This window comes from Archocentrus centrarchus, chromosome 1 (genome assembly GCF_007364275.1).
Source record: "Archocentrus centrarchus isolate MPI-CPG fArcCen1 chromosome 1, fArcCen1, whole genome shotgun sequence".
Lineage (NCBI taxonomy): Eukaryota > Metazoa > Chordata > Actinopteri > Cichliformes > Cichlidae > Archocentrus > Archocentrus centrarchus.
Genome location: NC_044346.1, coordinates 29250581 through 29265901, shown reverse-complemented (window position 1 = coordinate 29265901; position 15321 = coordinate 29250581). Strand labels below are relative to the sequence as shown.

The following is a 15321-nucleotide window of genomic DNA, read 5'->3' as shown; positions in this document are numbered from 1 at the left end:
GGTCAACCGCGTCCAGCGACACACAGTTGGGATTTTGGAGGACTGCACGGGACCGCGTCTGCAGTGGGTGAAAACCCCTCTCCACTTGCTATCCGAACAGAAACGTGTACACAGACAGACACGTTTGCTCGACCATAAATCACACTCTATGGTCTGCCCCTCCCTGAGCCTGGTTCTGCCGAAGGTTTCTTCCTGTTTAAAGAGACTTTTTCCTTCCCACTGTTGCCAAGTGCTTGCTCATAGGGGGTCATTTGCACTGTTGTGATATATAATTATTGTAGGGTGTTTCCCTTACAATATAAAGGCGACTGTTTGTTGTGATTTGGCGCTATATAAATAAAATAAAATTGAATTGAATTATATTTAAAGGTTTATCAGGAATAAAGATAAAGTTGTGATGCTTTACAAAATAATGTTGTCAGCAGTTTATATTAATTGGCTAACAACATGCAAAGTGCAGCAACTTGTAGATTGAGATTGTCTAAATATTCTGTATCCCAGAATGATTCCATGATGTTGAGCTCTGTGGGGGCCGTGCCATCTGTTGCAGGACGTCTTGTTCTTATCTTGAGGATATGTTACTATGACCCTGACTATATGTTTTGGATCACTATAGTACCGCTGAACGACACCTTCCTGAAGGAGCACATAAAGTGGCCAGAACTTTTGCACAGTTTCTGTATATTTCAGACATTTTAAACGTTTAGCTTTAAATGCATGATTTTAATTATACATACCTGATGTTCACTCTCCTAGCTTATAGGCATCATCACTGTGCACGATCTTTCATTGTTAAATCCAGAGTAATATGAAAATGTGTAGTGTGTGTGTGAGAGATCCATATGCAAATTTGCACTTGATATGAGGCATTAACCATTTAAACACAAACAGTGGAATTAATGACCTGGCTGACAGGTTGTTGGCATCTTGGTGGCTGCCTGGATTGTTTGTTTGCCTTCTGCATGGATGACTAGGATTGGACCACATTCAGCTATTGCAAGAGGAAATATGTGCCATGTGTTTCTCTGGTGGTTTAGTCATCTGTGGCTCAGCTTATTCCCCACTGGGGGGGCTTCAGTTTGCAGACTGTTTTTGCAGTTGTACAGCTTTAGTTTATTTCCTGCTTTGATGGCTCAACAGGTACAGAGGCACGAGATACTCCTTAAACTAGAGCCAATGCCAACATTCTCACTGTATATCCTGTTAATGTGTTGTGAAAGGCAAGATTTGTCTGTTTTCTTTACCATTTAAAACACATCTTTTTCCCATTTTGCTAATCACTTTTCATTCACATGCTTAGCAGTTGTTTTAAGGACAGATTGAAACGTTGCCCTATAAATACAGAATTTTCTATTTTGTGGAAAGAAAACATGCTTCGAGTGTTTTTAGTCAGTTTAAGGAATGTAGAAAAACTAGGTGTATGTCACAATAGCTGCAGAAAATACAATGAACAGAAACAAGTATGATAAAAATGTACAGGGGGAAATGAGTATGGTCTTAAACAAGTCACTGATTTGTAGAGAGTTGTCATGTGACAGCTTGGATCATTATGGCATTAAATCTTACTTTTATCAACGTCCTTTTGTAAGGCAATTGGTATTTCATTTAATCATATCAGCAGATAACATTGACTCAGTGGGGCAGAAGCGCCAGTAAAAGGCGAGCAGTTTCTGCTGCAGCAGGTTGTGTGGCTGTAGTTATACTGCTGCCAACCAAACTAATAAAGACTGACCTTTAGTACAGTCGCCCAGAGAGGGGGGCAGGATAGCTGTGGGTGTGAATGAGAGACATAAAAAGAAAGAGAGAGAGAGAGGATAGTGGAATGTGAGGGATGTGAATGGATCAAAGAAAAAAGAGAAGAAAAAAAAAAGGCTAGACTAGACAGAGAGAGAGAGAGAGAGAAGGCAATGGAGGAGGGGAGGTGTGATTAGTGTGTGAGCCTGAGCTCTGATTGGTCTAAAAGCCTGTATGTGTGCCTTTGCCTGATTCTGTGTGTGTGTGTGTGTGTGTGTGTGTGTGTGTGTGTGTACTTCTAGCCAGTGGGCGGGGGATTAAGCTTGCATCACGTGGTCCCTTTAGCTTCTTTTCCACACAAACACACACCTTCATTCGCTGAGGGCACACACACACACACACAGAGATCCTCTCACATACACACTCACAGCTGTTGATACTTTTCTCTCTGATGAACACTGGGGCAGCCGAGTAGAGGAGACTGCAAGGATCCGGGAGAATCAGCTGTCTGCTGGCAGATTGATCGAGGAGCATCTGTATGGAAAATCTGCACGGACGAGTGGACAGACTGGTTTTCTGAACGCCGCTCGGCTCGCACTTTCTGTTATTCATATCCCGCTCTTTCTCTCGTCTCTCCCGGCTTCTCTCTGGGACTCACTGGTGGAATTTGTGCACAGACACCAAGCAGCAGTGAAAAACAGAGACATGTGTTTTGCCTCAGCTGCCTACTACTACTGCCTCTTCGCTCCCATTCACTGACCGAATAGGAAATAAACACAAGGTTGGTTGTGTTTGCATTATGTTTTTGTGTTGGCTGCTTGTGTCAGTGCACCTGGTGGCCCATTTGAAATGTAGTTCCTCTGGCTTAACGGCATATATGTTTGTTTGTGTCCTTGTGAGATTCATTCATTTCCAAAAGGAAGCTAAATCGTAATCTGTTTTTGTTCCCGCCAGCAGCGTGCGCATGACTCCAAAGATTACTATCCCAATAACTGATTTGCAATTTTTGGGGAATTCCGTGTCAGTATGGCTGCCAGGGCACACACACGGACACACACACACACACACACACACACACCTCTGCACTGTAAACACGCCTCGCAGCAATAGTGCACTGAGTGTGTGCACCAGAGAAGATTAGCTCTTGAATGTGTACTGCAGTGGAGGCTTTCTGTGAAGGAATACGCAACCGAGTATTTTAGAGTCTCTGTAGATACAAGAAAAATATAATTGTCAACATGTATTTGCAAGTTAGAACGCACCCACATTAACTTTTGGAATAAGAAACAAGAAGCCTAAACAGACAGTCAGGCATTGCCTTGTGTCAGGGGTAACACTTGCTGCTGGCACAGTCATGGGTTTGAGAGGAGCTTTCCTCATCTCATAGCAAAGCCGCTGGAGGATCATGTAAGCTGCTGAGCTTTTGGCTCAAACATTGTCCTTCAATTTCACTGCTGGAGCTCTCGTGCAGGCGTGTTTGGACAGGGAGCACACCTACTCGCCTGCCTCTGTGTGTTTGGGTGTGTGCATTAACAAAGTTTACACTATGGGTCACTGTGTGCGTTCTGCCTTTTGCAGCACGTGTAGGTATAATTCACGGCGCACAGATTCTTTCCTGGTATTGTTGCTATTAGGGTTGTAACACAACCCAAAAGGCGGTTTGTCTATTTTTAGGGGCAGCAGAGATGCAGGCAGGCTTGCTTTGAAGCCCGCCCGCCCCAGTGTGATAAAGACAAGAGCTGTGTGCATGTGTGTGAGTGGAGCGGCTGAGCAGTGTCAGAGTGTCAGTGGGTAACCATTTTAGGGAGTTTATGTGAGTATTTGTTTACTTCTGTTTTTTTTTTGTTTTGTTTTGTTTTGTTTGCACTGTTCTAGTAAGTTTGCATATTGTAGGTATGTTTACACAATTCTTATAGATTAACAGGTGAAGGGAGAGAAAACCTCAGAGGGAGATGGATTGAAGTGGAACAGAGCAGAGTTACAGGACCAGACAGAGATACAGCAGCAGATGCATGGGTCTGTGTAGGTTTCTAGATTATCTGGCTGTCATCAGATGAAGATCTTGTCTGAGGCACTTGCTCTCCATCTCCAGATGTCAGTATTGGTGTATTATGGATGAGTCCTCTGTCTTAGAGATATCTACAGCAAGGTCCATTAATAGAGGTAGAGGTAGTTTATTAGCTTTGTTTAAACTCCTTTGTTTCTGTTTTCTTAAAGTTGTTCGTTTATGCCTGACCAGTATATTGCATTAAAAAAAAACAAAAAACTTATCTTTTGAGTATTTCATCATTACTGCAAGAAATGCTTATTTGTACCTAATAGTTAAGGCCAAGCTCAATTGAACATAAACACCCTTTACTCATACTCATACAGTTATTATCCAAGTATCCAAAATCACATTGTGTATCCTTTGGTTTATAGCAGTGGCTGGCTTTATGGCACTGTTTCAGTGATTGTTTATAGATGGGAACTTTTTTTCATGGACAGCGTGCCCTCAGATGAAGACAGTTTGTCTGCTGGAGATGCTAAATGTGCAGATAGAGATGGAGAGGGAGGGTCACTAAAGGTCTCAAGGTGAGAGGTTGCCTGGGGCTGCAGTCACAGTCTAGTGCACATCAGTAAACACAGCCCATCTCATTTATCAGCCAGAAATTTGTGAAGCTCAAGTCAGTCGCAAGACAGTGCAGTTGTGTAGTACCACACTTAGATGGGCGTTGTCTTTTGTAATTTCCCCTGTTTCACTGAACAAAGCTTGGTGTAAACTGGCATCTTCAGCCATGGAGCATGAAATTTAGATTGTAAATGTTACTGGTATAATGTGAGGATCAGTCCTCATTCTTACTCAGATTAATTGTGCACTCTCTGAAACACACACACACACACTCTCCAAAACGGTCGATCTCTCTGGATGTGAACAGACTGAGATGATTCGAGATGAGGACAATGATCTATTGACAGAGACTGGGGGAGGTGGGGGTGGGGCGGTGGAAGTTCATGCTGGGGACTGCTGAAGTTGTGACAGAGCAGGGATGAGTTGATGTATTCATGCATGTGAGTGTGAGCTGGGGGGTGGGTAGTCGTTTTATTTTGGTGAAACTACAGCTGTTGCATTCAGCCGTGTGGGATTCTAGTCAGCAAATTTCAGGCATGAGCTTCTACTGTCAATCACACCTACCTTAAATCAATTTACTGTTTACTCTTCAGTCTGCTTCAGTTATGTTTTTAGCACTGGGCATTGCTCAAATAACTCCAGCAGAAGAGCAAGTAGGAGAAGTTGAGGATATAAAGCACAAAATAGGACAGTACAGCAAATACATCTGTAAGTCTTTATATTAGAATCCTGCTCTCAAAACCTTTTGTCTTGGGCCTCGGTTTATCCTACTCTGTCCTGTGTACAACTGTTCAGTAAGCAAAACAGTACAGGCAGGAGAATGAATTCGGTATCATGTTACATAACTCTGTGCTGCCCAGCTGCCTTCAGTTAAAGAGGATTTAATTTTTTGGGAGGCTTTTATTTGTTTTCATAGTATAAATCACAGCTGCGGCAGGGGGATCAGGTAGAGAGTGAGTGGTTTCCTGTGTTCCCAGTGGATTCTTAGAGGTAAAGACACATAGGAAATACTGGTTGCTTAAATGGGTATTTGGGTAAACTCACGAATTAAGCATGTTTTATTTCAGCCTAGAGGGTTAAGGTTCTTCCTCCTGAAGATAGAGGGGAAAAGACAGATCTGCAGAGAGGGTTTTCAGCAGTTCAGAATAACCAGTGGAGAAAATTTAGGCATGACAAGCTAGTCCACCAAAAAAACAAGAAAAAAAACTGGGCACCCCCACTAACATGGTGTTATGCAAGACGTTTAATATAGTGACTCCTTGTAGAAGCAGCACGGGGGCCTTTAATGTGGTAAACCCAAAGTTAAAGCAACCTGTTGAGATATTTCACTTGTAAACCATAATTAAAGGGTTTCAGTCACACGGTGAGCAATAGGTAAGGAAACTGTTGTTTAATTTGCCATCCATGTGTGAGGATTTCTTTTAACTTTGTTTTGTGTGAGTGTGACTCCTCTATACATTGAGCTGTGTGTGTCTCAACTAATCTCAACCACCTTTTTAATTGGCGTTTGACCTGAATGAGTGGCTTACTGGCATGTGTCAATCCAAATCAGTTCGCGAACCCCGCTGTTTCTCACAGTATTCAGCTAGTTTGACAACACTGAAGTTGAAATGCAGGGGAAGGACTCACTGGTGGCAGAGAAACCTCAAAATTTTCATCCTGTCAGTGATGTCAAATGATCAAGTTTTTTTTTTTTCTTTTTGTTTTGTTTTTTAATCTTGGGATCCTTTTCCTAAACTCTTTCTTGATGTCATTCCTCTGTTGTCCAAGCCAAGACACCATCTGGTAGCAATCCTATAAGCTCCACCTCTTCATAATACACCAGCATTTTACCCTTCAGCACCATAACTATAGCTGCATATCTGCCAAGGGCTCCTGGAAGATGCAGTTTGTGTATTTTTAATCTCTGCTGCTTCTATTTTTTTTTCCTTCACAAATTATGAGATCCCATGTGTTTGTCTGTTAGTATTTTGTTTTGTCTTTATTGGCTTTGGCCCTTGGCTTGACAGCAAAGCACTGAGGTCATTCTCTATTGTTGCATTTACTGTACCAATTCCTGCATCCTGCTAAATGCTTGTTGTCATGCCAGATGACCTGAGAGTGAACGGTGGGAGTAAACCACCTCAGCAGTCAAGGCCTTGAGTGTTCACACAACACCCTCTTCCTGTTTGATGACAGTGTGTTTTAAATTAATCTAGAAAGTAAGATATTACTTTTAGCTGACATTCAGTTGACTTTCATCACAAAAATATTTCAGTTCAAGAGAGATAAAAGTATAAATCTTGTGATCTTTACGTGGCACATTTCAGCTTTTGCCTTTTACAGGCTAATCTGCTTTACATCTTGATGCCTGTTTTATTTGCATGCAAACAGTTTTCCTGGTACATTACCACACTCCTGTACTGAGAAACTGCAAACCACCTGAGCATGTTATTTTAAGGTACATGGTAAACTCGCTTCTTTGCCTTTAACTACATGATACATGTCATTTAACATGTCGACCTCTGTACTTCTCAGGTGAGTCAGCGTGGCAGCCATAGAGCAGACAAGTGAGGTGAAGCAGGCATGAGTGCAGACAGCCATCAGGGGGTGGTGACCACTCCTCCCCCGCCTAGTGGAGGGACTAAGGAGCGCTACTTCGACCGAGTCAACGTGAATGATCCGGAGTACATCAGGGCCCGAAACATGTCGCCCGACCTCCGGCAGGACTTCAACGTTTTGGAGCAGAAAAAACGTGTCACACAGATACTACAGAGCCCTGTAAGTTAAGAGGAACTTCCTCCTATCCAGAAAACATTCATTGCCTTTTTTCCTTTACTTTTTCAATTTTTATTTTATTTTATTTTTAACATGTTGAGGTTTTGAAGACATCAGCAGTGCACACACCGAGGGACACTGCCTATAGGGGAACAACATCTAAATGTTGGTTAACAACCTGCTTGGTGGCCAAATCCTCCCTTTACCCCCTGCAAAGCAAATGGGGTGACCAGCACATGAATAAGTTTTGTGTACAGCCCCAGTGCATATTTCCTACACAGATAATACATTATGGGTTGCTCACTTACAGATGGGCCGTCTTAGAGCATGATGATTACAAATAAAGTTTGTAGTGGAGGAAGATTTAGGTTGCAGGTTCGAGCATAGAGGAGTAACCCCCATGGAGAACATGAGTATGAATTATAGACTGTATATAAAATTTGGAGGTAGCTAATGTGACATCACCCGTTGTTTTGTAATGCCTCAATGTTAGCATTTAGGCTGCTGCCTAAGTGAACATGTTTAACAAATAAAACTGGAAGTGACTTGAATTTCACATCCTGAAATTAACATCAGTACAGTTAATTGCACAGCCATCTTTTGGCCTCCAAGCGGCTTTAGCACCATAAACATGGGAGGTCCAACTTGTCTTGCCTGCTTCTGCATCCGCCTGTCAGACGAATGCGAACACATTCCCACGCAGTTGTTTTTCTGTTGTAAAGTTGGGCATTTTAACATGGCAGTCTATGGGGGACTGAGTCACGTCTAGAGCCGGCCTGAAGTGCTATTTTTAATTCCTGGAGATTAACGTTTGATTTGAATCCATTGACTGGAAAATGTTTTCTTTGTGGTACTTTGAATGCCCTGCCCATATCGGCATTGTTCTCTCTCATTTTTTTTTTTCCCAGATTCCCTGAGTGCGCTGGCTGCTTGTCTCTAACTATAAACGTGAAAGTAAATGTCAGTCTGTTCATATTTCTTTGGCCCCTGATAAAGCAGCTATCTGTTGTACCTTCTCAGTGCTTGCTGGAATATCCTCTAGCCTCTCACAACTGTGAACAACATAAACAGATTCATCAAAAGTCTGTTATTTTGCCAAAAAAAAAGGGTGTGTAATGCCTTTTCACATTTAATGGAGAACATTTCACCTCACTGATTAAACACTTGGGTAATCAGTTCCCATTTTCTGCTTTGTGTCAGTTATTATTCCCTAATCAAGGGGTTTCAAAATATGTTACAGCAGTGAATGCATCACATGTGCTTGTGTGTTCATGCTTGTCTTGGTATTATGACACTGGCCAAAGAATCACAGCAGTCAGCGGCTGGCTAAAGCCTTAATATAACCAGAAGCTACCACACCCTCTTTCAGGGTTACCGCTGAATCTCTTCGATTGCCCGCCCACAAAGAATACTCATGTCAGGTCAGGTTTTTTTTTTAAGTGAACAACTCCTTGAGACACATTTCAGCTAACACAACTAAATCTCTCTTTTGCTTTCCCTGGAGGTCTGCATCCTTAAGAATTACTGTTCTACAGTGCAGTTAGAGGTTTGATCCCCTTGGCATCCCCACATGCTATTTTTTTTTTTTTAAATAATTGCTCATTGTTCCACAAAGGTAAAGTACTGTGATATCTTATCTGAGCTGTACTTTATTGTTAGCTTCAAGTTCAAAATGCAGGGTAAAGACTGTGCAAGAAAAAAGAACTGTTCAAAAATCTCACAAAGTTAAGAGTCACAGAGGAAGAATCACATGCTTTGAGATCTGTTTTGCATGCATAGATTATAATGTGCATTTTTCACCGCCAAAGTTTGTATTTGATGTTGACTTCTGGCAATAATCTCACCATTGTCCTCATTGAGATAACTCTAGTTCTTGTAAAGAGAACACTGTGTTGTCCTATCTTGCTGTCTGTATTGTGCCCTTTGAACAGTTGCATCACTTTGTGTAGACATTTTACAACAGGGCCTCTGCCTTTCAGCTTGTATACTAGCATTATTTACTCTGCCCTGTTGACTCAAGGCTGCTCTCTTGCGTCACGCTGTTTATGATGGGATGCAGGTGCATTGTGTGTGAATATCTCTATATGCATTTGTATTTCAAAATACTGTGCTGATTAAAGAGAGAGCAGGAACAGATTATCCTGTACCCAGCTTTACCATTAATGTTAGACATCGCATATGCATCTGCAAAGGATGCAAAACAACCTTCTATTCAAGTAGAGCGATACTGTAAAATCCAGGAAGTGTCTGTGTGGGTGACTGACATTGGGTAGTAGCTGCTTGGTGGTTTGACCCATCCTTTTTTTAAGCGTTAAATGTGATCCACATTCTGCACATACCCAGAGTGGTTTTCTTGCCGTGTTGTACTTTATGCCAGATGTCTGGAAGGGCAGGGGTATCATGCTGCTGATGCAGGTTTCCACTTGATCCTCTGCTGGTATCTGTGAATGTGTGTGTGTGAGCGAGGGAGTACCACAAGTAAGCTGTAGGAGAGAAAATGACTGCATTTAAGGCAGGGCACTGTCGATCCAGATTCAAATGCTTCAGGCCTGATTGTCATTGATAATTTTTGTGGTATATCTATAGTTTCAGTGCAGCCTTATCAGCAGTGATTTCAGTCAGTAGGACAGAGCTGCCTGACTCACCTCTGAGCCTTGTGAGTCAGTGATTTCATAAGCAAAACACCACAGCCTTGTGACACCAGTGAAAAATTAACTTCTATAGTAATCTACCTTATTGAAATTTGTATTTTGAGTCTATAAAGGGTTAATTATAATTTTCTGCTGCTATTTTTCGCATGCTTACATTTTTACACTAAATACCTTCAGTGTTAGCTTAGAAAAGGCAGATTTATTCTCAGCTGTAGTAACTTTTGTGTCAACAGCTGGACATCACAAGTTAGCCTTCACTATTATTCACACCTGCATCTAACTGTGTGTGTATTCACTTTGCCTGTCTGCTACAATATGTATGTACAGTATTCCTGCTTTATGTGGTTTTTAATGTGAGCCCAAACAGCTCTCTATCAGCAGCGACAGGTGGCTCCATGTGGCTTGCATAGTGTTTGCAGTCCCTACGAGAGGGCAATTAGGCTTTCAGTGCTGCTTTATGCATATTCAGCTATAACGAGAATAACAAGTGTGTGGCACCAGCTGGACACAGACTTATCTCCATTTCTATCTGCTTTCTTTCTCAGTTCAGTGCTTTCTTATTCAACTACAGCTGGATACACTTTTTTTTCTTGCTTTTTTCCGTTCTCTTTCCATCTCTCTTTCTCCTTTCTCTATTTGTTTTCATTCCTGTGTTATGGGTAAAGTGGCTGCTCCAGATTACATGTTTCTGTTGCTCCGATGGCAGGTTGTATTTAAAGCTGGACCAATATAGACCATGCAGGCCTGAATCAACTCAGCTGACTTGATCTGCTCACCTCATTCACGCAGCTGTGTTTACATTTAAAAGTCAAAGTCTAAAGTCAAGCCTTGAGCTGTTCAGTGGCATTTTAACCCACCCAGCTATTTAATGTTAGCTCTACAGCAGTGATTTTGCTTGTATGCAACAATGACATGCATACCAGCAGCGTGACAAAACAAAGAGGGGGAAAAATAAAGACTGGACAAGTAAAAAGTACGTGCAGTCACGTCATCTCTTGTGTGCAAGTGTCTTTGCCATAAACAGTGATCACATTTTCTACTTTCATTTCTTCTATGTGGATGTAGTTCATGATGTGATACTGTTTAGCCTCAAGATAAACAGTATCACATGTTTTTCAGCTATAGAAGTCAGCCAGTCAAATAAAGAAAAAAGAAAGAGAAGGCTATTTTAGTATCCTGGTTTACAAAGTGTTTTCTATGATATGCAATGATTAGAATTTGCCCTGAGGTGGTCTGCGAGGCACTCTGGGTTGGTTTTCGGTTACATGTCCGTGCAAGAAGGATGTTTGATTTTTGGCTGCAAATCCAAGCCTCATGTTGTCATCATGGCGGCAAAGCCTTTCTGTGTTTGCCTCTAACTGCTGGGAACTAAGTTGCTATGGTTTGATTTGCCACTGTTAGTCCAAAAAGTTAAACACCATCAGAGTTCTGAATTAAATCAGATGAAATCTGAGTTGTGCTTCCACATGCTGCTTCTATTTTCAGCATCTCCACTCGTCTTGTTTTCTCTTGTGTTAATACTTCTCCCTCTCTCCTCATCTTCCCTGCACTCAACCATCTTGTGGCACAGACTGTTCATCATCTGCAGAAATGATTTACTGATGCCAAGTGGTAAATTTACTCAGCCTTATTTGCACTTGTTCTGTGGTTTGCAGAGGAAGTGCAACCCCCTACACACACTTTCCAGAAAACACAAGTGGATAATTTATGGTGCTTTAGGTTCTGCTGAGAACCCCCTCATGTGAGGCAAATGTCACGCCTGCTCTCTATTAGGTTTTCCCTTTTTCAAGTCCTGAAGGTCTCATTTGATAGAACATTAGTGGCTGAACTCACTCCAGAGACTCTTTTTAAAAACCACTGCCTTTCCTCTCGGAGTCAGAGCTTGGCAGCTGTGTTTCAGTTTGGCATTTCACAATATCTCTTGGGTCTCGAACTTAGCAAAACTTCCAGCCATGAAGCAGTGCCCTCAGGACTATAGAGCTACATGCTGAAATGTTACTATGTCCGCTTTGTGGAGCCTCAAAAAGACCGAGCAAAAATCAAATAAATCCTTTGGGTATAATCAAGCTTTATACTAGTTTATCCATATGGCAACTTAAATCAATATATTTTTGGATTCAAAATCAGTGATAGAAATGTTTTAGTCACTATCCAAAATCCATCCATCCATCTGATATTTTTTACTTGCTAAAACAAGTGCATGATCCTATTTGAGACTAGAGATGTGCCGCTCCAATATGTCAGTCCCCATAGTGACCTTGTGAAGCTGAATAAAAGTGGACCTATTATGTAAAAAAAAATTTACTCTAAATGCTCAAATAATTTTTTGAGACTTTGGCCATTTTTGAGATGAGCATTTAACCACTGTAGCAGCAGATGTGACAGAAAATAAGGAACAACAGAACAACAGCTGGTCTTTACATGAAAACAATTGCAGTGAGTTACATCCTTTGTGGTATTTTACATTCAGGTGGATGATATTATGTGTTTCAGCACCTGTCTTAAAATGATATGGCACTGTAGGTTTTATCAAAGTAAAAGTTGGATTGGTACATAGAGCCCCATCTACAGGTCTCTGTACTATATTTAAAAAAATCAAACAGGGTTTATGGTTGTTTTCATACACTGATACACCAATCTAAGAAGGAGGTTTATTTCCTCTTCCCAGTGTTTATTGTGTTGGCTGCTCGGTGTATCATCCAAGAAAAAAAGCAAAGAGTTTATGCAGAGCAGAGAGATGTTGCTGCTGTGGCTGCTGCTGCTGTTGGGGACAAATTTTACTGATGCAGACTCAGAGGTTAGATGAGGGAGAATCAATAGCATTGGCAAGCTTGCAGGCAGGCAGCTGTATACTTTGTAATATTGTCACGTTGGTGGCTTGAAGGAACAACATAGTGCTGACATAACTGAGAAGGCTCTGTCTGAAATTACAGGCCTCACCTGGCCTTTGTGTGTGTTTGCTTTTTTTTTTCTTTTTTTTTTTTTGTATAGGAAGATGCAGTTTATTGCCAGCAACCCTAAAATTGCAGGTCAGTGTGTTCTATCAGTTTAACTATATGGCAAGGCTTTTTCTTTCTTTCTTTCTTCTTTCTTTCTGAATGAGAATGTACTCCTAACCTGCGACAAGAAATTATCCCAAAACGCAATGTTTGTGATTAATATAATACACTACACAACTTGACATTTAATGTTCAGCTTCTAAAGTTTGCACTTTGCCTAATTCAAGCTATTTGCGGCTGTTTTCGGTGCTGGTTTGCTATGTGAACCTACACAATTGTTTCATATTGCACTCAGTTAAACTGCTGCAATCAGTCATAGCTAACTGTGATTTTACATGAAGACATGAATGTTTGTGTGTGTGAGGTAATTGTGAAACAACACATATTTCTTTGATGAGCACAAGCACAGACGTGCAAGATCGGCTTCGCTCCAGCACAGTCATTAAAAAGTCCTGCCTGTATTTTCTGCAGGATGACATCAACGGTTTAAGCATCTGCACCGCTAGTTTTAGCAGAAACAGTGGAATAACAACAAAAAGAAACTTCTCTGCTATTCTGAACACGCACACACGCACACACACACACACACACACACACATACAACCCGACTTCCTGTTTAAACAAGAAGAAAAAAAACCCAGAACTATCCCAGGAGATTGTGGTTCAGCCAATCTGCTGGAGTGTGTATATAAAAATGTATTTTGTTCAACAACTAACAATTAGTTCAGCCAATATTAGTTCAAACAATATTTCTTCCAAGAGCTATCACTGATTTTGTCAATGCGGCTATCAATGGGGGATTTTTGGGCTGGTTTCTGTAGATAATTCATCCTTTTTGTGCTAGTGACACAAAGAAATCCTCACTGTAATGAACTACTTTTAAGTCTTTGGACAGTGCATCCACTGGATGCCACTTAATGGGATCTTTTTGCAAATTGACACATGGAAGTCAACAAGGATGATATCAACCAATAATGGTCATTGACTAATATGAAATATTGGTTGAGAGAACCACTAAATTAACATAAGAGACTATGCTATAAATATCTGAATGGAAATTAGCTCTAAGCTAACTCGGGTACAATGCATCAAATGGCAACATTGATGTTAATTCTGTACATAAATCTGAAACTCCGTTCATGCATTTTACTGCGGATAGAATTTTTTTTTTCTTTTCAAAATCTACTTTTATCTCTCACCAGCCTCAGGCTTTTACCTTTCCACTGAAAAGCTGGCCGAGCTCCAGGCATCATATCAACATTAAATTCTCATGAGCACTGCAGTTCCATTTTTGAAAGATTGGCTTTTGGCATTTTGGAACAGTTGTGGATATGACTCCTCATTTCTCTGATTGGATCATATATTTTCCTCCAGTAAGTGGAGAGACCTGCTTAGCCTGGTTGTCTGTTGGTGAGTTCTTTCCACTCCTGAGTGAATTCACTGTAGCAAATATAATCTCACTTTTTTTTTTTTTTTTTGGCCCCCCCGCCAGTCTTTGGGTCAAAGTGTAAGCTGTAGTTAGCAGGTGCAACACTAGCCCCCCCCAAAAAAAAGACACATGAAATGTGATGTTTTTGTTGTTGCAGATGTGGAGGGTTTGCTGAATATTAATGATACAATCCACTTTTGGGCACTGGATTATTCTGTTTAGATGATGGGAATCAAATCCCTGCTGTCATAATCTTCTTGGGAAAGCACAAACAAATTGTAGAGCAGATGTGTGTGTGGGTGTGTGCATGTGTGTGTGTTGCTATGCCCATGTGCTATGTAATGGGTTTTCCTGGCATCTTGAGTGTTGCAAAAGTTTGTTGTCTGAATCCACTGAACAGCTAATTCTGCTTGTGTTGTAAATCTTTCTATTAGCAATGAATAGCACGATGACTTGTTTATGAAGAAGGTCTTTCTCTGTGGTTCTGTGGTTTCTTTGTGGTTCCCCTAAGCTCCGTGAAGCTTTTCTGGTCCTGCAGTTCTCTCGTGTCTCTCTTGTTTCACTGTGCTCATTGCATTGGTTGACATTGCTGAGCATAGTGGAGCATTCAGCTGCTTGACGAGCCAGACAGACGTTTTTCAAATTAAAAGAAAAACTTGAACCCTCAACTCCTTCAGTGTGTTGATCTAGTGGGTCTGTTATGATGTGGGAGACATTTTGCTGGAATGGTTTGGGTCTATAAGTCCATTTAGAGAAAACAGGTTCCTGCAAAGCATTGCCGAGTTAGAGTGATCACCTTTATTCTTTGATGAAAGGATTATATCCTGTTGGGAGGGTCTCATTCAGTATGGCAAGATCCCTGTCCAAAGGGCAAAAGGGACAACTAAATAGACTGCATGATCACGAACATGAATGAATGTGAATCATATGCTCTGCCCTTAAACTGTGTCCACACTGGGAGCAATTCACAGTGACATGGTCACCAGAGACCATAGAAAGTGAATAACATTCTGCGACCAGTCAGTCTTCAACCCAAAATGGCAAGACCTGAGATAAACTTTACTCAACTTGCAGGCAAGCGATTGAAGCGACTACCAATGAGAGTGCAGGATACAGTTAATTGACATATGACCTGGCGGT

General features: G+C 41.3%; 1 protein-coding gene across 6 annotated transcripts in view; it reads left to right on the top strand.

Moving 5' to 3' along the window:
* The window catches only part of add3a (adducin 3 (gamma) a), a 104806-nt gene that overhangs the window by 63182 nt on the left and 26303 nt on the right, over positions 1–15321 (top strand). For 3 of the 6 annotated variants that reach the window (XM_030743623.1, XM_030743588.1, XM_030743631.1), the window contains exons 1-2: positions 2125–2515; positions 6863–7105. In XM_030743623.1, coding sequence (XP_030599483.1) covers positions 6911–7105 — 195 coding nt within the window. In that variant the 5' untranslated portion in view covers positions 2125–2515; positions 6863–6910. Of the gene's footprint in view, positions 1–2124; positions 2516–6862; positions 7106–15321 lie in introns of those variants that run through there. The other 3 variants (XM_030743607.1, XM_030743615.1, XM_030743598.1) reach the window with 1 other exon arrangement.